The following is a 23,156-nucleotide window of genomic DNA, read 5'->3' on the forward strand; positions in this document are numbered from 1 at the left end:
TACCCGTGGCACCCTCCATCCAACAGACATGATCAACTGTCCAGTGACAGAATGCAGCACGGTTACCCGTGGTACCCTCCATCCAACAGACATGATCAACTGTCCAGTGACAGAATGCAACATCCATCCAACAGACATGATCAGCTGTCCAGTGACAGAATGCAACATCCATCCAACAGACATGATCAACTGTCCAGTGACAGAATGCAACATCCATCCAACAGACATGATCAACTGTCCAGTGACAGAATGCAACATCCATCCAACAGACATGATCAACTGTCCAGTGACAGAATTCAGCACAGTTACCCGTGGCACCCACCATCCAACAGACATGATCAACTGTCCAGTGACAGAATGCAGCACAGTTACCCGTGGCACCCACCATCCAACAGACATGATCAACTGTCCAGTGACAGAATGCAACATCCATCCAACAGACATGATCAACTGTCCAGTGACAGAATGCAGCACAGTTACCCGTGGCACCCACCATCCAACTGACATGATCAACTTTCCAGTGACAGAATGCAACATCCATCCAACAGACATGATCAACTGTCCAGTGACAGAATGCAACATCCATCCAACTGACAAGATCAACTGTCCAGTGACAGAATGCAACATCCATCCAACTGACATGATCAACTGTCCAGTGACAGAATGCAGTACAGTTACCCGTGGCACCCTCCATCCAACAGACATGATCAACTGTCCAGTGACAGAATGCAACATCCATCCAACAGACATGATTAACTGTCCAGTGACAGAATGCAGTACAGTTACCCGTGGCACCCTCCATCCAACAGACATGATCAACTGTCCAGTGACAGAATGCAGCACAGTTACCCGTGGCACCCACCATCCAACAGACATGATCAACTGTCCAGTGACAGAATGCAGCACAGTTACCCGTGGCACCCACCATCCAACAGACATGATCAACTGTCCAGTGACAGAATGCAACATCCATCCAACAGACATGATCAGCTGTCCAGTGACAGAATGCAACATCCATCCAACAGACATGATCAGCTGTCCAGTGACAGAATGCAACATCCATCCAACAGACATGATCAGCTGTCCAGTGACAGAATGCAACATCCATCCAACAGACATGATCAACTGTCCAGTGAAAGAATGCAACATCCATCCAACAGACATGATCAGCTGTCCAGTGACAGAATGCAGCATCCATCCAACAGACATGATCAACTGTCCAGTGACAGAATGCAACATCCATCCAACAGACATGATCAACTGTCTAGTGACAGAATGCAACATCCATCCAACAGACATGATCAACTGTCCAGTGACAGAATGCAGCACGGTTACCCGTGGTACCCTCCATCCAACAGACATGATCAACTGTCCAGTGACAGAATGCAACATCAATCCAACAGACATGATCAACTGTCCAGTGACAGAATGCAGCACAGTTACCCGTGGCACCCTCCATCCAACGGACATGATCAACTGTCCAGAGACAGAATGCAACATCCATTCAACAGACATGATCAGCTGTCCAGTGACAGAATGCAACATCCATCCAACAGACATGATCAACGGTCCAGTGACAGAATGCAACATCCATCCAACAGACATGATCAACTGTCCAGTGACAGAATGCAGCACGGTTACCCGTGGTACCCTCCATCCAACAGACATGATCAACTGTCCAGTGACAGAATGCAACATCAATCCAACAGACATGATCAACTGTCCAGTGACAGAATGCAGCACAGTTACCCGTGGCACCCTCCATCCAGCAGACATGATCAACTGTCCAGTGACAGAATGCAGCACGGTTACCCGTGGTACCCTCCATCCAACAGACATGATCAACTGTCCAGTGACAGAATGTAACATCCATCCAACAGACATGATCAGCTGTCCAGTGACAGAATGCAACATCCATCCAACAGACATGATCAGCTGTCCAGTGACAGAATGCAACATCCATCCAACAGACATGATCAACTGTCCAGTGACAGAATGCAACATCCATCCAACAGACATGATCAGCTGTCCAGTGACAGAATGCAGCACAGTTACCCGTGGCACCCACCATCCAACAGACATGATCAACTGTCCAGTGACAGAATGCAGCACAGTTACCCGTGGCACCCACCATCCAACTGACATGATCAACTGTCCAGTGACAGAATGCAACATCCATCCAACAGACATGATCAACTGTCCAGTGACAGAATGCAACATCCATCCAACTGACAAGATCAACTGTCCAGTGACAGAATGCAACATCCATCCAACAGACATGATCAACTGTCCAGTGACAGAATGCAGTACAGTTACCCGTGGCACCCTCCATCCAACAGACATGATCAACTGTCCAGTGACAGAATGCAACATCCATCCAACAGACATGATCAACTGTCTAGTGACAGAATGCAGCACAGTTACCCGTGGCACCCTCCATCCAACAGACATGATCAACTGTCCAGTGACAGAATGCAGCACAGTTACCCGTGGCACCCACCATCCAACAGACATGATCAACTGTCCAGTGACAGAATGCAGCACAGTTACCCGTGGCACCCACCATCCAACAGACATGATCAACTGTCCAGTGACAGAATGCAGCATCCATCCAACAGACATGATCAGCTGTCCAGTGACAGAATGCAACATCCATCCAACAGACATGATCAACTGTCCAGTGACAGAATGCAACATCCATCCAACAGACATGATCAACTGTCCAGTGACAGAATGCAACATCCATCCAACAGACATGATCAACTGTCCAGTGACAGAATGCAACATCCATCCAACAGACATGATCAACTGTCCAGTGACAGAATGCAACATCCATCCAACAGACATGATCAGCTGTCCAGTGACAGGATGCAGCACAGTTACCCGTGGCACCCTCCATCCAACGGACATGATCAACTGTCCAGAGACAGAATGCAACATCCATTCAACAGACATGATCAGCTGTCCAGTGACAGAATGCAACATCCATCCAACAGACATGATCAACTGTCCAGTGACAGAATGCAACATCCATCCAACAGACATGATCAACTGTCCAGTGACAGAATGCAGCACGGTTACCCGTGGTACCCTCCATCCAACAGACATGATCAACTGTCCAGTGACAGAATGCAACATCAATCCAACAGACATGATCAACTGTCCAGTGACAGAATGCAGCACAGTTACCCGTGGCACCCTCCATCCAACAGACATGATCAACTGTCCAGTGACAGAATGCAGCACGGTTACCCGTGGTACCCACCATCCAACAGACATGATCAACTGTCCAGTGACAGAATGCAACATCCATCCAACAGACATGATCAGCTGTCCAGTGACAGAATGCAGTACAGTTACCCGTGGTACCCACCATCCAACAGACATGATCAACTGTCCAGTGACAGAATGCAGCACAGTTACCCGTGGCACCCTCCATCCAACAGACATGATCAACTGTCCAGTGACAGAATGCAACATCCATCCAACAGACATGATCAGCTGTCCAGTGACAGAATGCAGTACAGTTACCCGTGGCACCCACCATCCAACAGACATGATCAACTGTCCAGTGACAGAATGCAACATCCATCCAACAGACATGATCAACTGTCCAGTGACAGAATGCAGCACAGTTACCCGTGGCACCCACCATCCAACAGACATGATCAACTGTCCAGTGACAGAATGCAACATCCATCCAACAGACATGATCAACTGTCCAGTGACAGAATGCAACATCCATCCAACTGACATGATCAACTGTCCAGTGACAGAATGCAGCACAGTTACCCGTGGCACCCTCCATCCAACAGACATGATCAACTGTCCAGTGACAGAATTCAGCACAGTTACCCGTGGCACCCACCATCCAACAGACATGATCAGCTGTCCAGTGACAGAATGCAGAACAGTTACCCGTGGCACCCACCATCCAACAGACATGATCAACTGTCCAGTGACAGAATGCAACATCCATCCAACAGACATGATCAACTGTCCAGTGACAGAATGCAGCACAGTTACCCGTGGCACCCACCATCCAACAGACATGATCAACTGTCCAGTGACAGAATGCAACATCCATCCAACAGACATGATCAACTGTCCAGTGACAGAATGCAACATCCATCCAACAGACATGATCAACTGTCCAGTGACAGAATGCAGCATGGTTACCCGTGGTACCCTCCATCCAACAGACATGATCAACTGTCCAGTGACAGAATGCAGCACGGTTACCCGTGGTACCCTCCATCCAACAGACATGATCAACTGTCCAGTGACAGAATTCAGCACAGTTACCCGTGGCACCCACCATCCAACAGACATGATCAACTGTCCAGTGACAGAATGCAGCACAGTTACCCGTGGCACCCACCATCCAACTGACATGATAAACTGTCCAGTGACAGAATGCAACATCCATCCAACAGACATGATCAACTGTCCAGTGACAGAATGCAGCACGGTTACCCGTGGCACCCTCCATCCAACTTGGCAGGACACAAACCAGTGATGAATGTGTAATGATAAATGAAATCTATAAATGTGACCATCAAGATATCTGATTAAGAAACTTCATGACAACATGATGAAGAAATAGGGTGCAAAGATCTTGTTTATTCATTTCCCTATGAAGAATACAAATCTTGCAACTGTTTGATCTTTTCTGTCTTCTTCTTACCACATGTATGACAAGCACATGCTTGGAACATACCTCCAGATGGGTAAGCTTCGTCTGTGTGTCTGCCTCTGTGTCGTCACTGATCTCAGTCTGCTTCTGTTGCAGCCATGACAGGTACTTGTTGGCCTCGTCCTTGATGTCCTCCAGACTTCCTCCCAGCATGCAGTACTGCTGCTGCTTCCTGTCGACTGTTGTGAGGAGCTCGGTATATCTTCGCTCGGTCGTCCTGCAGTACAAGGCATAAGGCACTGACACTTCATCTCACCTCACATTGATATACTCCCATCTGATTAGTTAAGGAGCGGGCAAATACTTGCCTGCTGAGGAATCAGTCGGAACACATCTTAGGTAACTTGCATATGTCGAATAAGTTTCACGGAATTGAAATGAAAAGATGTATTTCTGAATGCACTGGGACAAGGAAAGAAACTTGGACTTCCTGTCTTACTAATCTACATGATAGCTCACCTGACTCTCTCCTCCTCATCTGACTTACTGATCCACATGATAGCTCACCTGACTCTCCATATCTGACTTACTGATCTACATGATAGCTCACCTGACTCTTTCCTCCCCTTCTGACTGACTGATCTACATAATAGCTCACCTGACTCTCCTCATCTGACTTACTGATCTACATGATAGCTCACCTGACTCTCTCCTTCCCTTCTGACTTACTGATCTACCTGATAGCTCACCTGACTCTCCTCATCTGACTTACTGATCTACATAATAGCTCACCTGACTCTCTCCTTCCCATCTGACTTACTGATCTACATAATAGCTCACCTGACTCTCCTCATCCGACTTACTGATCTACATGATAGCTCACCTGACTCTCTCCTTCCCTTCTGACTTACTGATCTACACGATAGCTCACCTGACTCTTTCCTCCACAAGGTCTGCATCATGATGACTCAGTTTGTCTTTCAGTTCTACAGACTTGACCTTCACAATGTCCACATCTGCTCGACGTTTCTTGATCTCCTCTCCATGTTTCTGTAAAAGCAAAGGTCAGTTTGATTTTAGCACTGAAATAATGATGTTGCACGACATAAATGTGAAAAGCAGAACAGTGGTTAAACATGTTTACACCAGACACTATCTGCGAGAAAACCAATACAGCAACAGCAACAGCATGATATCCTACATTCTGGAGACTTCCAACATCAGCTGACATTTGTACCAACAAGCTTCATACACGATGCGTAAAGTAAAGAAAACCCATCACACACGCAGCCTCTAGAAGGATAATGTCTGTAAGAGGATGTGTGTCTGCTCTGTGTAGACACAATGGGTGTGCGTCTGTGAGTGAGTGTATCTACCTGGTCCATGAGTGTCTGCATCTACCTTGTGAGTGAGTGAGTGAGTGAGTGAGTGAGTGAGTGAGTGAGTGAGTGAGTGAGTGAGTACAGATGAGCCAGTGTCAGGCCACAACTCTCCTACATGTCACCTTCAGGACTGAACATGTCTCCCCTGTAAGACAAACCTGGGGTTGTGGAGGCTCCCATCTCACATGTCTGCTGTATTAGAGTGGTATTGTTTCTGTTCAACTCCTCTGATACTCATTCTGCTGATCACTCATGCATAAAGAAACTCAAACCACAAGACATAAGCCTGTATATCCCCGTAGGTGTATAAGCCTGTATATCCCAGTAGGTGTATAAGCCTGTATATTCCAGTAGGCGTATAAACCTGTATATCCCCATAGGTGTGTAAGCCTGTATATCCCCGTAGGTGTGTAAGCCTGTATATCCCCGTAGGTGTATAAGCCTGTATATCCCAGTAGGTGTATAAGCCTGTATATCCCAGTAGGTGTGTAAGCCTGTATATCCCAGTAGCTGTGTAAGCCTGTATATCCCAGTAGGTGTATAAGTCTGTATTTCCCAGTAGGTGTGTAAGCCTGTATATCCCAGTAGGTGTGTAAGCCTGTATATCCCAGTAGGTGTGTAAGCCTGTATATCCCAGTAGCTGTGTAAGCCTGTATATCCCAGTAGGTGTATAAGTCTGTATTTCCCAGTAGGTGTGTAAGCCTGTATATCCCAGTAGGTGTGTAAGCCTGTATATCCCAGTAGGTGTGTAAGCCTGTATATCCCAGTAGGTGTGTAAGCCTGTATATCCCAGTAGGTGTGTAAGCCTGTATATCCCAGTAGGTGTGTAAGCCTGTATATCCCAGTAGGTGTATAAGTCTGTATTTTCCAGTAGGTGTTTAAGTCTGTATATTCCAGTAGGTGTGTAAGCCTGTATATCCCAGTAGGTGTGTAAGCCTGTATATCCCAGTAGGTGTGTAAGCCTGTATATCCCAGTAGGTGTGTAAGCCTGTATATTCCAGTAGGTGTGTCAGTCTGTATTTCCCTCTGTGTTTCGTACATGCTCAACATTCAAACTCATACAATGCCTGATGAAGCATGACATGTTATATATCTGGAGTAATGATATCCTGATTCAATGTAACAAACACCAAGTGGAAACAGCAGTGTATACATGGTATAGTTTGTGTGGCCTTTGTTGACCCCGGCAATCTGGCCAGTGTTGTGTTCTGTACATATCTACTGGAGCAGGACGCACTGTTAAATCAATCCTCCTGGACACACACCACTGACTTCTTGAATACTTATTGATTGTAAACAGTCGGAAACAACTCATTATTTCCTGGAACCGGCCAATACATTCCTGTGTCATGTCCACTCCACCAGTCACCCATGACACATCTACCCAGTCCCCAGTGTGTGACACATCTACCCAGTCCCCAGTGTGTGACATATCTACCCAGTCCCTAGCATGTGACATATCTACCCAGTCCCTAGTTTGTGACATATCTACCCAGTCCCTAGCATGTGACAGATCTACCCAGTCCCCAGTGTGTGACACATCTACCCAGTCCCCAGTGTGTGACATATCTACCCAGTCCCCAGCATGTCACATATCTACCCAGTCCCTAGCATGTGACATATCTACTCAGTCCCTAGTGTTTGACATATCTACCCAGTCCCTAGCATGTGACATATCTACCCAGTCCCCAGTGTGTGACATATCTACCCAGTCCCTGGGGTGTGTGACATATCTACCCAGTCCCCAGTGTGTGACAGATCTATCCAGTCCCTTGTGTGTGACATATCTACCCATTCCCCAGCATGTCACATATCTACCCAGTCCCTAGCATGTGACATATCTACCCAGTCCCTAGTGTTTGACATATCTACCCAGTCCCCAGTGTGTGACATATCTACCCAGTCCCTAGCATGTGACATATCTATCCAGTCCCTTGTGTGTGACATATCTACCCAGTCCCTTGTGTGACATATCTATCCAGTCCCTTGTGTGTGACATATCTACCCATTCCCCAGCATGTCACATATCTACCCATTCCCTAGCATGTGACATATCTACCCAGTCCCTAGTGTTTGACATATCTACCCAGTCCCTAGCATGTGACATATCTACCCAGTCCCTAGTGTGTGACATATCTACCCAGTCCCTTGTGTGTAATATATCTACCCAGTCCCCAGTGTATGACATATCTACCCAGTCCCCAGTGTGTGACATATCTACCCAGTCCGTAGTGTGTGACATATCTACCCAGTCCGTAGTGTGTAACATATCTACCCAGTCCGTAGTGTGTGACATATCTACCCAGTCCGTAGTGTGTAACATATCTACCCAGTCCCTTGTGTGTAACATATCTACCTGGCAACTCTTTCCCCATGACTGAAATATCTACCCAGTCCCTAGTGTGTGACATATCTACCCAGTCCGTAGTGTGTGACATATCTACCCAGTCTGTAGTGTGTGACATATCTACCCAGTCCCTTGTGTGTGACATATCTACCCAGTCCCCAGCATGTGACATATCTACCCAGTCCCCAGCATGTGACATATCAAATATTTACCTTTTTTTTTCGTACTTTTGGTCTACGGCCAGCACATTTGAGCAACGAGCTAGCACCACCCATTGTAACAATCCATTACAAGAACAGAACTAGTCCAGAGCAGGGAGTCCGTCCAGTGGCACTCTTCCCCCACGACTGAAATGTTGGAAAGTGACCACGGTACCCCACTCGACTGCAGAGAGCCACAGCAGGGGGCTTTGACAGGTGTATTGTGACCGTCAGCTGGACTAATCTGGATTTCCCTTATGTAAGCATATACTGTTACACACAAGAACTTGACACCACCAGCTCAGCACAGATTGATGTTGTCAGTGCTTGTATTGTCTGTCAGCTGTGAGATTCAAACCAAGAACTCTGACAGCCACCTTCTTGTCACATTCAGAGGTCCCGTGTACTGCTAGACTTGACTCCGAAACTTGAGCGTGTCTTTCCTAAGACTTGACCAATCTCTAGAAATGTGTCAAGCCTTCAGTTGAGACCCTGTTGTGTGCAAGCAGCTATAAGAATGCCCCTCTACAAGACGCCAGGCAAGGATTATGAGACAGGTCTTGTGTTAATAACAGGTCTGTAACGTAGGAGCAGCTATTGTAGTTGTATTTCAATCAGCAAATGAACCTATTTGTTGGGTTATGAACAGAATTCAGCCAACAATCAAATGTATTCAATGTCGGCCTGGTACTCTCCGAGGTGGGGCAGCTAACCAGCACCTAACCAGCTCACATCACACAACACCAGGCCACATCGCACAACACCAGGCCACATCGCACAACACCAGGCCACATCGCACAACACCAGGCCAGCACCACACAACACCAGGCCAGCACCACACAACACCAGGCCAGCATCACACAACACCAGGCCAGCACCACACAACACCAGGCCAGCATCACACAACACCAGGCCAGCGCCACACAACACCAGGCCAGCGCCACACAACACCAGGCCAGCGCCACACAACACCAGGCCAGCATCACACAACATTAGGCCAGCATCACACAACATTAGGCCAGCATCACACAACACCAGGCCAGCACCACACAACACCAGGCCAGCACCACACAATGCTAGATAGGGGTTCTTCCCATCCATACAGTCACATCCCTGTTGCCCAGATGGGACACACTCCTCCTGCTTGTGTTGTATCACTGAACCTATCATGCCCTCCCAACGTCATGGTAACGCTGCACTGATCCTTGTCACAGGACCACTCACCCAGGGACTTGCCCCCTCCGTACTGATTGATCCTTGTCAGGTAGCAGTCAGTATGTGTTGGGCGCCTGTCAGTGTACTCTATATCTGTGTCTTGTATAGGTAGCAGTCAGTATGTGTTGGGCGCCTGTCAGTGTTCTCTATATCTGTGTCTTGTGTAGGTAGCAGTCAGTATGTGTTCGGCGCCTGTCAGTGTACTCTATATCTGTCTTGTATAGGTAGCAGTCAGTATGTGTTCGGCGCCTGTCAGTGTACTCTATATCTGTGTCTTGTATAGGTAGCAGTCAGCATGTGTTCGGCGCCTGTCAGTGTACTCTATATCTGTGTCTTGTATAGGTAGCAGTCAGTATGTGTTCGGCGCCTGTCAGTGTACTCTATATCTGTGTCTTGTATAGGTAGCAGTCAGTATGTGTGGGGCGCCTGTCAGTGTACTCTATATCTGTGTCTTCTATAGGTAGCAGTCTGTATGTGTTGGGCGCCTGTCAGTGTACTCTATATCTGTGTCTTCTATAGGTAGCAGTCAGTATGTGTGGGGCGCCTGTCAGTGTACTCTATATCTGTGTCTTGTATAGGTAGCAGTCTGTATGTGTGGGGCGCCTGTCAGTGTTCTCTATATCTGTATCTTGTATAGGTAGCAGTCAGTATGTGTTCGGCGCCTGTCAGTGTACTCTATATCTGTGTCTTGTATAGGTAGCAGTCTGTATGTGTGGGGCGCCTGTCAGTGTACTCTATATCTGTGTCTTGTATAGGTAGCAGTCTGTATGTGTTGGGGGCCTGTCAGTGTACTCTATATCTGTGTCTTGTATAGGTAGCAGTCTGTATGAGTGGGGCGCCTGTCAGTGTACTCTATATCTGTGTCTTCTATAGGTAGCAGTCAGTATGAGTGGGGCGCCTGTCAGTGTACTCTATATCTGTGTCTTGTATAGGTTGCAGTCAGTATGTGTTGGGCGCCTGTCAGTGTTCTCTATATCTGTGTCTTGTATAGGTAGCAGTCAGTATGTGTGGGGCACCTGTCAGTGTACTCTATATCTGTGTCTTGTATAGGTAGCAGTCAGTATATGTTAGACACCTGTCAGTGTACTCTATATCTGTGTCTTGTATAGGTAGCAGTCAGTATGTGTTGGGCACCTGTCAGTGTACTCTATATCTGTGTCTTGTATAGGTAGCAGTCTGTATGAGTGGGGCGCCTGTCAGTGTACTCTATATCTGTGTCTTCTATAGGTAGCAGTCAGTATGAGTGGGGCGCCTGTCAGTGTACTCTATATCTGTCTTGTATAGGTAGCAGTCAGTATGTGTGGGGCGCCTGTCAGTGTACTCTATTTCTGTGTCTTGTATAGGTAGCAGTCAGTATGAGTGGGGCGCCTGTCAGTGTTCTCTATATCTGTGTCTTGTATAGGTAGCAGTCAGTATGAGTGGGGCGCCTGTCAGTGTACTCTATATCTGTGTCTTGTATAGGTAGCAGTCTGTATGAGTGGGGCGCCTGTCAGTGTACTCTATATCTGTGTCTTGTATAGGTAGCAGTCAGTATGAGTGGGGCGCCTGTCAGTGTACTCTATATCTGTCTTGTATAGGTAGCAGTCAGTATGTGTGGGGCGCCTGTCAGTGTACTCTATTTCTGTGTCTTGTATAGGTAGCAGTCAGTATGAGTGGGGCGCCTGTCAGTGTTCTCTATATCTGTGTCTTGTATAGGTAGCAGTCTGTATGAGTGGGGCGCCTGTCAGTGTTCTCTATATCTGTGTCTTGTATAGGTAGCAGTCAGTATGAGTGGGGCGCCTGTCAGTGTACTCTATATCTTGTCTTGTATAGGTAGCAGTCTGTATGTGTGGGGCGCCTGTCAGTGTACTCTATATCTGTCTTGTATAGGTAGCAGTCAGTATGTGTTGGGCACCTGTCAGTGTACTCTATATCTGTCTTGTAAAGGTAGCAGTCAGTATGTGTGGGGCGCCTGTCAGTGTACTTTATATCTGTGTCTTGTATAGGTAGCAGTCTGTATGTGTGAGTGAGTGAGTGAGTGAGTGAGTGAGTGAGTGAGTAAGTGAGTGAGCTGTATACATGACATGAGGGTTCTGCAGATCTTGGGCAATCAAACTGATCGTAACCTAGGCTAAATTCTAGCAGCAGACATACAGCTGTAAATCTTACAGTCATAAATCAAGGAAACATGGACAGGTTTGTCTGTCTGTATTCACCCCAATATGCCACTTACACATCACCAGTGCCCTGACTGTCAAACACGCTGCCTTTCAGGATAATTTATCCAAGTCAAAGCCTTTCAATACAATTTATCCTGGTAAAGGCCTTTCAATACAATTTATCCTGGTAAAGGCCTTTGAAGACAATTTATCCTGGTAAAGGCATTTCAAGACAATTTATCCAGGTAAAGGTCTACAATTTATCCTTGTAGAGGCCTTTGAAGACAATTTATCCTGGTAAAGGCCTTTCAAGACAATTTATCCTTGTCAAGCTCTTTCAAAACAATTTATCCTGAAGGCCTTTCAATACAATTTATCCTGGTGAAGGCCTTTCAATACAATTTATCCTGGTACAGGCCTTTCAATACAATTTATCCTGGTAAAGCTCTTTCAAGACAGTTTGAAGGCCTTGCAATACAATTTATCCTGGTGAAGGCCTTTCAATACAATTTATCCTGGTGAAAGCCTTTTCATACAATTTATCCTGGAAAAGGCCTTTCAAGACAAATTGTCCATGTTAAGTCCTTTCAAGATGGGAATCACGGTGTGGTGCTGAGATGGCGAGGAGAACTACATACTGAGATGATGAGAATGTTACGGAGATCTCAAAACACAAATCTAAGACAATATTGATTGAAAGATGCATTGTTCACTGTAGTATGCAAATTCTACGTGCGTTAATTCCCTCAGTCTGTAAGTGCTTGACACCTCACCCAGCACATGGCATGTCATCTTCAACAACAAACAGGATGGTAGGAGAATAATTTATTGCATAACAAATTAAGAACATGGGTGACTAAGTGAAATTGTAAAAATAAATGACAATTACTCACAAAATATCCATGTGTAAATATAAATATGTGTATATCATTGATGACAATCATGCCCGGTGCCCCTAGTAAATGGGAGGTAACTGGGGGAAGCATGCCGTGGAAGCATGTTCGGAGAGACAGATCGCTGATGAAGCGCTGTTGTAACGCTGTTGGTAGAGGTATTTGGGCTAAAATGTCTACACTTCTGTTGGACGGATTTACAATATCTTCTCTATGATAGCTATACATGTATATGAGTACACTTCTAATATTTTGATTTCGTTATCGAAAACTACACAATCGTATATTTGGCAAATGTGTTATTGATAACATGGTCACTGATTATGTAGTGGGGTCACGGAAAATACACAGAATATCCCCATAGTGAAGTACATTGTACAATCAGATCTCTTCAGCATGAGACAGTTACAATGTCCACAATAAGTCACAGCCAACAACACTGACATTACATCCTCCAAGGACAAGGGGGATAACTCCAGCACTGATACAAAACGTTTAACTAAACAGTTATAAATACAACTATCATCCATAGAGTATAAAACCGGAATGTCCATCACAACAGGTACATAGTATTCAACATGGACGCTGGTAGTCAGGTGGATAAATAACACTTAAAATACTGAGCAACTGTACGGGGATGACTATCTCGAAACAAACAGATTACGATAAAGTGCATATCACAGATTTATAATGAGTTAACAATGACAGGAATCACAGGCAAAGTTTGATGGCAATCGGTGGTGGACTGAACAATCGTGTAACGAAGGAAGATTAAAAAACAATCATCAAACAATCACAATGTCTCCAACAATACACCATGTTTGACACAGACGAGGTCTGAGGAGCAACTCAGGGGAGACAATCTGGAATGACTTTGACAACTTGGTTGTGAATTCTTCAACCAGAGACAACATGATCACATTCAAGTCTTCAGAATAGTCGCCATTCACAGTCTATTACATTCAAGTCTTCAGCACAGTCAACATTCACGGGTGATCTTGTAACAAGTGTGTCCATCACTTTCTTCTACAGCTGATGTGCTTACCACGTATGTGTCTTGATCAGATGTTTCCTTCCACTTGGCCCTGGAAGGAACATGGCTTGTCAGTCACAGCAACACATCATCATCGTAAATGGATTCTATCAGTATCGACTTAGTTCATCACGAAGATTTCGTTTCATCTTGGAAGACATCTTTTTGAGTTGCCTGGCAGTGGCGGCCGCTTCGTCGAGGGCGTCGTCAAGGTGATAGCGACCCATCAAGTTTCCGTAAGCGGATGAATGATGTCGACGGGAACGTGATGTGCGGGTGTGATGGTGGAACTCTGCGTCCTGGGACATCAAGTCCATGTCATCATACGAGTGAACAAACTCGCGAACACGGTATCTGTGTGGGCGTCGAGGTGGCTCTGGCAATACTCGACGAGCCTCCTGCTGGAATGTGACAGTGTGTTCTGAAGGAGTTCTCCTTGGAGGCACCTGATAGCTTCGAAGTCGATCAAGGCGACTGCTGATAGCATTGAGTTCATCCTGCGTGACACGCCTTCTTCCCATGGCAGAGTAGGGCCCCGGTGGCGCCGCCATGGCTGCGGCTCCGGGGAAAGTCTGGAACTGTTGGCCTGGCATGGCTGCGGCTCCTTGGAAGGGTTGGGACTGTTGCCCTGAATGGGGTAGACCTGCATATCCGTTCAGGTAGGCGCCGGTCGGGGCACTAGCACCAGCTCCAGGACCCGCAACTAAAGCTGGTTCAGCGCTAAGTGGTTGGGGGGAATCAAATCTGGCAGGGGTAGTGCGGGTGATGGTGCTAGGGGAGTCCATCACACTCTGTCTGGACTCTGCCACTTTCATTGGAGTGCGCTGAGAACCGCGCATATGTCGCACTTCATCCATGAGATCGTGGAAGCGTCCTTGTCGAGCATGAAGCATGTGATCACCTTCAGGAAACAGACGCTCAGATGTTTGAGTACTCTGTTGGTTAGATGTCTGGGTTGTGGCATTTCCATGGCGACCAGCATTTTTCAGAGTACTGACATCATTGTAGAGAGTTTGCAATGTTTCTTTGCGTATAGTTGTGGCTGAAGAAACCGATATGTCATCTCGCATGCTGGTGTTGGCAGAACTTAACCCCTGTTGCTTCTTTATTTCTTTGACGTCCGACAGGATGGACCGCAGGAGGTTTGTGCGGGACCGGCTGTGTTTCTTTGTCTGGGCCCCAATGGACTGTAGAGAGGTGTTGGAAGTCTGCATCTCACGACTCCCAAATCCTTCCTCTGTTTGGGTCTCGACTGTCCTGGGACCACGACCAAACATGGAGTTGTCCGTCTGGGTGCGGACATGACCTGGAGTCTGTGAGCTGCGGTGACGGAGATCTTCGGGATTCACGGGCAGGAAAATTCCTGTGACAAAACTTGCATTGGACTCTGAGTCTGAGTCTGCAAATACAGAGGGGTCCTCCTGTAGAGTCTCGGAGCCCATCCAATCGGACGGCTCGTCAAGATGTGTGTCAAAGCTTGATGCGTGCATGGTCTCCCCGACTGTGTCACCATAGCCAGACTCCTCACTGTCGGAATCAACAAGGGCTGACGCACCTCCCTTCTTCAAGTCCCGGTCCAACCGCCGTGAGCGGTTCAGACTACGATTCAGACTGCGATTCAGACTGCGATTGTGTGCACGGGGAGTGGTGGGTAGCAATCGACCTTTGGTACCAGGGAATCCACCACCTTTCGGCCCAGGGGGACCCCTTGGCCGTTTTGGGCCAAACGTGTCAAAACCATCTGTGTCGGAGTCAAAAGAGTCAAAGACATTGCGTGATGAATTAGGCGTCTGTGTGGAGCGACATCGTCGGCGCTGTGGCTATTGGGGGAAAAAGAAACACATGTTAAGAAAGTCATTGAAGCATACATAAAATCTATGACACACAACACTTATAACAACCTTGTACCTGGCAGTGCGACGTCCCTAACCCTGAAGCAGTGTAAGAACAAGAACAATGCCAAGCAGTGTATCATTTTTTATAACATTTTTATATAATTGAAGCTCTTAAAACAGATAAACATCCAAATTATTGGTTCCTTATTTTCCAGCTTTAAACAAAATAACTCTGATACTTACATACTTGTTAAACAGAATCAAACTTATCTACTCCACTGGTGACCGAGGTAGTGGCAGATTGTTCAAGGTAGGTAATTCATAGTTTCAAATAATCTTAGTCCATGATCAAGTAGCATTGCGTTCTGCATCTGCATGGAGTAGGACTCCTTCAGCCAGTATAAGATAAACATCAGAACACAGACTCCCCTCTATTCGTTATGGCATTATACCTTCCATCTACAACTTCAAAAGATGTTGACAGATAATCAAGATTTTCACAAATGGATTCATATAATTTTATTTTATTTGATATTTCTGCAGAATGAATTTACCTAATTCATAAAGAAAATATTTATAATATATAATTATTAATCAGTTTACATAAGATGTCTACAAACTAGCATTTGCCTAAAATCAATGGATATTTGAAGCATTTATTGTTCCTAGTCAAGGAAACAAACTTGCAGGACCAATGTCTGGTATGGGACCTTGGAGCAGTTTCATATTTAGGATTTGTCTCTCAAGTTATGTATTCTCTGATGAGAAACTGATTAAAAGTTAAATACCATCTCTATTTATTCATCGTCTGAAAGAGAGGCCAGAAGTAATCCTGGTATCCTTTTATCGATCGACATAGATGGCTGATTCTAGAATATGTCCACTGAACCAGTTTAGATCCTTAAATATTTGTACAACTTCTCAAGTTCTCAAACCACTCTGACAGCAACTTCAGTGGGGGAGTGCATATCACTTTACTTTGTATTTACTTGGGTTTACTGGGTGTTAATTGGGAAAAACAGAAAACATTAAATGCTATCTGTATATGTTGTCTCATGCCCAAATTTACTTGAGTCTCTCTTGCACTATAACCTATAGTAGCCAACTGTCTTGCACTATAACCTATAGTAGCCAACTGTCTTGCACTATAACCTATAGTAGCCAACTGTCTTGCACTATAACCTATAGTAGCCAACTGTCTTGCACTATAACCTATAGTAGCCAACTGTCTTGCACTTTAACCTATTGTAGCCAATTGTCTTACAGTGTAACCTACTGTAACTGTCTTACACTTTAACCTAGTATAACCAGATGTCTTACACTTTAACCTACTGTAACTGTCTTACACTTTAACCTAGTATAACCAGATGTCTTACACTTTAACCTAGTATAACCAGATGTCTTACACTTTAACCTAGTATAACCAGATGTCTTACACTTTAACCTAGTATAACCAGATGCCTTACACTTGAACCTAGTATAACCAGATGTCTTATTGTATCCAGATGTCTTACACTTTAACCTAGTATAACCAGATGTCTTACACTTTAACCTACTGTAAGCAAATGTCTTACACTTTAACCTAGTATAACCAGATGTCTAACACTTTAACCTAAAGTACTCACGGAAATGAAAAAAAACTTTTTTTTCGACCTCAGATCTTAAATTATTGCAGTTAATATACAAAATATGTAAATATTCAAACAACTAAATTAGTACTAATTGGGCCGTGGCACAAATACAGCGTATCAATTGTTTTTATGCCTTTTTACACGTAAAAGTGTGTAAAAATGTGAATAAAACAGACTATTGTGAAACAGGGCATAACCAGGTGTAAGTAGATCAAGGTGACCTATGACACCTTGACGACAGGTGAGAACAGGTGCGTAATGCCTATAGTCTGTGTCTGCTATGTCAATTTGGACTTAGTTTTATTTTTGAATGTTGAAAGTGACGACAAATTACCTCCTGTACAGTACATTTTGTATTGTTCATTGAGATCAAACTAGCAAATCCAGACTAGTACTTTTCGAGTTGTTTTGTTATTACGTCGTTACAGCTACGTAACACTTTGTGTCGATTTTTAAATTGAGAAAATCAGTTTTTTTTCATTTCCGTGAGTACTTTAGTGTAACCAGATGTCTTACACTTTAACCTACTATAACCAGATGTCTTACACTTTAACCTTGTATAACCAGATGTCTTACACTTTAACCTACTGTAACCAGATGTCTTACACTTTAACCTAGTATAACCAGATGTCTTATTGTAACCAGATGTCTTACACTTTAACCTACTGTAACCAGATGTCTTACACTTTAACCCAGTATAACCAGATGTCTTAAACTTTAACCTAGTAGAACCAGATGTCTTACACTTTAACCTAGTATAACCAGATGTCTTACACTCTAACCTAGTATAACCAGATGTCTTAAACTTTAACCTAGTATAACCAGATGTCTTAAACTTTAACCTACTGTAACTGTCTTACACCTACTGTAACCAGATGTCTTACACTTTAACCTAGTATAACCAGATGTCTTACACTTTAACCTACTGTAACCAGATGTCTTACACTTTAACCTACTGTAACCAGATGTCTTACACTTTAACCTAGTATAACCAGATGTCTTACAATTTAACCTAGTATAACCAGATGTCTTACACTTTAACCTAGTATAACCAGATGTCTTACACTTTAACCTAGTAGAACCAGATGTCTTACACTTTAACCTAGTGTAACCAGAAGTCTTACACTTTAACCTAGTATAACCAGATGTCTTACAATTTAACCTAGTAGAACCAGATGTCTTACAATTTAACCTAGTATAACCAGATGTCTTACACTTTAACCTAGCATAACCAGATGTCTTACACTTTAACCTAGTGTAACCAGATGACTTACACTTTAACCTAGTGTAACCAGATTTCTTACAATTTAACCTAGTATAACCAGATGTCTTACACTTTAACCTAGTATAACCAGATGTCTTACACTTTAACCTAGTGTAAACATATGTCTTACACTTTAACCTAGTATAACCAGATGTCTTACAATTTAACCTAGTATAACCAGATGTCTTACACTTTAACCTAGTGTAACCATATGTCTTACACTTTAACCTAGTATAACCAGATGTCTTACACTATAACCTATTGTAACCAAATGTCTTAAGAGTCTAACATACTGTTACCAACTGTCTTACACTTTAACATACTGTAACCAACTGTCTTACAGTCTAACCTACTGTAACCACCTGTCTTACAGTCTAATCTATTGTAGCCAATTGTCTTACACTTTAACCTACTGTAACCAAATGTCTTACACTTTAACCTATTGTAACCAAATGTCTTACAGTCTAACCTACTGTAACCAACTGTCCTACAGTCTAACCTACTGTAACCAACTGTCCTACAGTCTAACCTACTGTAACCAACTGTCCTACAGTCTAACCTACTGTAACCAACTGTCTTACAGTCTAATCTATTGTAGCCAATTGTCTTACAGTCTTCGCTACTGTAACTAACAGTCTTACAGTCTAACCTACTGTAACCAAAATGTCTTACACTTTAACCTATTGTAGCCAATTGTCTTACAGTCTAACCTATTGTAACCAACTGTCTTATGTGTCTCACTTCTGTTCTTCACAGGCAAATGTGTCTCATGTCTGTCCTTGAAATGGTATTTACACAGTTTTGGGGTTGTTTTTTTGAGACACTAAGGCTATCTTAGCTCAGTGACTCATTCAAACCAGTCAATGGTTCAGTCATAACAGTCAATGGTTCAATCAAACCTGTCAATGGTTCAGTCATACAAGTCAATGGTTCAATCCAACCAGTCAATGGTTCAGTCATACCAGTCAATGGTTTAACGAAACAAGTCAGTGGCTCAATTACAGCAGTCAATGGTTCATTTACACCAGTCAATGGTTCAATCATACCAGTCAATGGTTCAGTCAAACCAGTCAATGATTCAATCAAACCAGTCAATGGTTCAATCATACAAGTCAATGGTTCAATCATACCAGTCAATGGTTCAATTACACCAGTCAATGGTTCAATTACACCAGTCAATGGTTCAATCATACCAGTCAATGGTTCAATTACACCAGTCAATGGTTCAATCATACCAGTCAATGGTTCAATCATACCAGTCAATGGTTCAATTACACCAGTCAATGGTTCAATCATACCAGTCAATGGTTCAATCATACCAGTCAATGGTTCAATCATACCAGTCAATGGTTCAATCATACCAGCCAATGGTTCAATCATACCAGTCAATGGTTCAATTACACCAGTCAATGGTTCAATCATACCAGTCAATGGTTCAATCATACCAGTCAATGGTTCAATCATACCAGTCAATGGTTCAATTACACCAGTCAATGGTTCAATTACACCAGTCAATGGTTCAATCATACCAGTAAGTGTCTCAATAACACGAGTGAATGGTTCAATCATACCAGTAAATGGTTCAATCAAACCTGTCAATGGTTCAGTCATACAAGTCACTGGTTCAATGAAACAAGTCAGTGGCTCAATTACAGCAGTCAATGGTTCAATTACAGCAGTCAATGGTTCAATCATACCAGTCAATGGTTCAATCAAACCTGTCAATGGTTCAGTCATACAAGTCACTGGTTCAATGAAACAAGTCAGTGGCTCAATTACAGCAGTCAATGGTTCAATTACAGCAGTCAATGGTTCAATCATACCAGTCAATGGTCCAATCATACCAGTCAATGGTCCAATCATACCAGTCAGTAGTTCAGTCATGCCAGCAATACGGTCCAATCATACCAGTCAGTGGTTCAGTCATACCAGTCAGAGGTTCAGTCATACCAGTCAATGGTCCAATCATACGGGTCAGTGGTTCAGTCATACCAGTCAGTGGTTCAGTCATACCAGTCAATGGTTTAGTCATACAAGTCAATGGTTCAGTCATACCAGTCAGAGGTTCAGTCATACCAGTCATTGGTTCAGTCATAACAGTCAGAGGTTCAGTCATACCAGTCAGAGGTTCAGTCATACCTGTCAGAGGTTCAGTCATACCTGTCAGAGGTTCAGTCATACCAGTCAGTGGTTCAGTCATACCAGTCAGATGTTCAGTCATACCAGTCAGAGGTTCAGTCATACCAGTCAATGGTTCAGTCATACCAGTCAGTGGTTCAATCATACCAGTCAATGGTTCAATCATACCAGTCAGTGGTTCAATCATACCAGTCAATGGTTCAATCATACCAGTCAGTGGTTCGATCATACCAGTCAATGGTTCAATTATACCAGTCAGTGGTTCAGTCATACCAGTCAGAGGTTTAGTAATACCAGTCAATGGTTCAATCATACCAGTCAATGGTTAAGTTATACCAGTCAGAGGTTTAGTCAATGGTTCAGTTATACCAGTCAGAGGTTTAGCCATACCAGTCAATGGTTCAGTTACACCAGTCAGAGGTTTAGTCAATGGTTCAGTTATACCAGTCAGAGGTTTAGTCATACCAGTCAATGGATCAACCAAGAGAACCTGAGGCTCAATCATCATCAAGTAACAAATGTCAACATACCAACTGAGGAATATCAAAGTCTGCCAAGTGATGATTGTCCTATGAACAGTGACACTTATAATGAATGTTCATAAAAAAATCATATCGCCTGTGAGCAAAAATAACAGTTACATGAATGTAAACATGATGTTTAGCCATCTATCACACTGACAAAAATACCTGCAATGCTGGCTGTTACCTTGAGATTATTTTACCAGTTACACTCGGGCACAAGTCATATATATATATACTGCCCTAGCTCAGACTGTACTGTAAAGGTGGCTAGCACTTTAAATCATCTCAATAAAACCTTCCTGGTATAAATGAAATATTTGAAACGGAACTTCAAAAAACCAAACAAGCTGTTGTCTGCTACCTACTTGTGTTGTCCACCTCTCACAATCCTACAGACACTGCCAGGTACATGGTGGCCACTCTCAACAGCAGCAGCTAACTCCAACAGCATCAACAGCAGCACACAGACACACAACAGCAACATCAGCAACACAACACATCACTGTCACACTCAACATGAGCACAACAGCAGTTGCAAGCTTGCTTTGCATAGAGTAGTAGTAGTGGTAGTAGTTGTAGTAGTTGTAGTAAAAGTGATGGCATTACATTCTAACCTGCTTGGTCAGATTCAGAGGATACTGCAGTGGGCCAACAGAACAGGGCACAGGTCACCATACCACACATAGGCAGATAGACAGGTCACAATACCACAGATAGGCAGATAGACAGGTCACAATACCACAGATAGGCAGATAGACAGGTCACAATACCACAGATAGGTGGATAGACAGGTCACAATACCACAGATAGGCAGATAGACAGGTCACAATACCACAGATAGGCAGATAGACAGGTCACAATACCACAGATAGGCAGATAAACAGGTCACAATACCACAGATAGGTGGATAGACAGGTCACAATACCACAGATAGGCAGATAGACAGGTCACAATACCACAGATAGGCAGATAGACAGGTCACAATACCACAGATAGGCAGATAGACAGGTCACAATACCACAGATAGGTGGATAAAAGTGAGAGATGACAACAAGCTGAGGTTGGCAAAACATGGTGATGGAGAGGGTCGGGGGTGACGGGGGGCAAGAGGTGGGGGTAGGGGTAAGAGGTGGAGGTCAGTGTGAGGGGTGGTGGTGGTTTGGGAGTCAGAGTGTGGTTAATCTGGGTAGACCTGTTATGGGGTTGGCTAAGACACAATGCATATCCAGATGCTGAGAACAGAGCACGACCATCACCCTCCACTAGCCAGGTGCAACTACCACTAAATACCTCTGATCCCGGGAACCAGTGCAAGTCTACACACGCACCTGAGGGGAGGGAAGTCCCATTGCCAGCCAGTCCTGGGTAATCACAGCCTCATTCATAACTGGGAGTATTAATAGCCGTTATAGTATAACAGTCGTATCACACGATGTACATGTGGCCCCGGGGCTTGCAGACTTGACAGCAGCACACAAGACCCTGGCTGGACATTCTATACCCATTGATCTATTGATTATTGAACATTCAGCAGGAGCTGCCTCTGATATTGATTTATGTTCCAGGCGACTGCAGGCACAGGAGCTATAGAATAGTGTCTTTACAAATGTTGGGATTGCCTGGCCTAGAGCAATGAACCGTCTACATTCTTAAGTGTTTAATATTTGATAATGTACTGGCTGTTCAATGAAATGTAAATAATTTGTCAAATACACCAAATGAACTTATAAAATCCTCAATTAGCTCCTTTTAAACTTTTTTCCACTTTCTTAACATAATGTGCATCGTCAGCAGTTTACTGACACGGCATACAAATACTCCTGGAGTCATTCCACGACTGGTTCACAGGACTCAGGGGCAGTGAGTGAGTGAGTGAGTGAGTGAGTGAGTGAGTGAGTGAGTGAGTGAGTGAGAGGGAT

The 23,156-nt window shown here is 44.2% G+C and overlaps 1 protein-coding gene across 10 annotated transcripts in view; it reads right to left on the reverse strand.

Annotated features, from left to right (window-relative positions):
• Positions 1–23,156, reverse strand: part of LOC139442832 (muscle-specific protein 300 kDa-like) — a 265,153-nt gene that overhangs the window by 100,879 nt on the left and 141,118 nt on the right. For all 10 annotated transcript variants that reach the window (XM_071223727.1, XM_071223730.1, XM_071223728.1 and 7 more), the window contains 2 exons: positions 5,568–5,686; positions 4,721–4,913 (listed from right to left, as the gene is read on the reverse strand). In XM_071223727.1, coding sequence (XP_071079828.1) covers positions 4,721–4,913; positions 5,568–5,686 — 312 coding nt within the window. The remainder of the gene's footprint in view (positions 1–4,720; positions 4,914–5,567; positions 5,687–23,156) is intronic.

The sequence above is a fragment of the Haliotis cracherodii genome, unplaced genomic scaffold, assembly GCF_022045235.1.
Source record: "Haliotis cracherodii isolate W230 unplaced genomic scaffold, xgHalCrac1.p SCAF_5, whole genome shotgun sequence".
Classification (NCBI taxonomy): Eukaryota; Metazoa; Mollusca; class Gastropoda; order Lepetellida; family Haliotidae; genus Haliotis; species Haliotis cracherodii.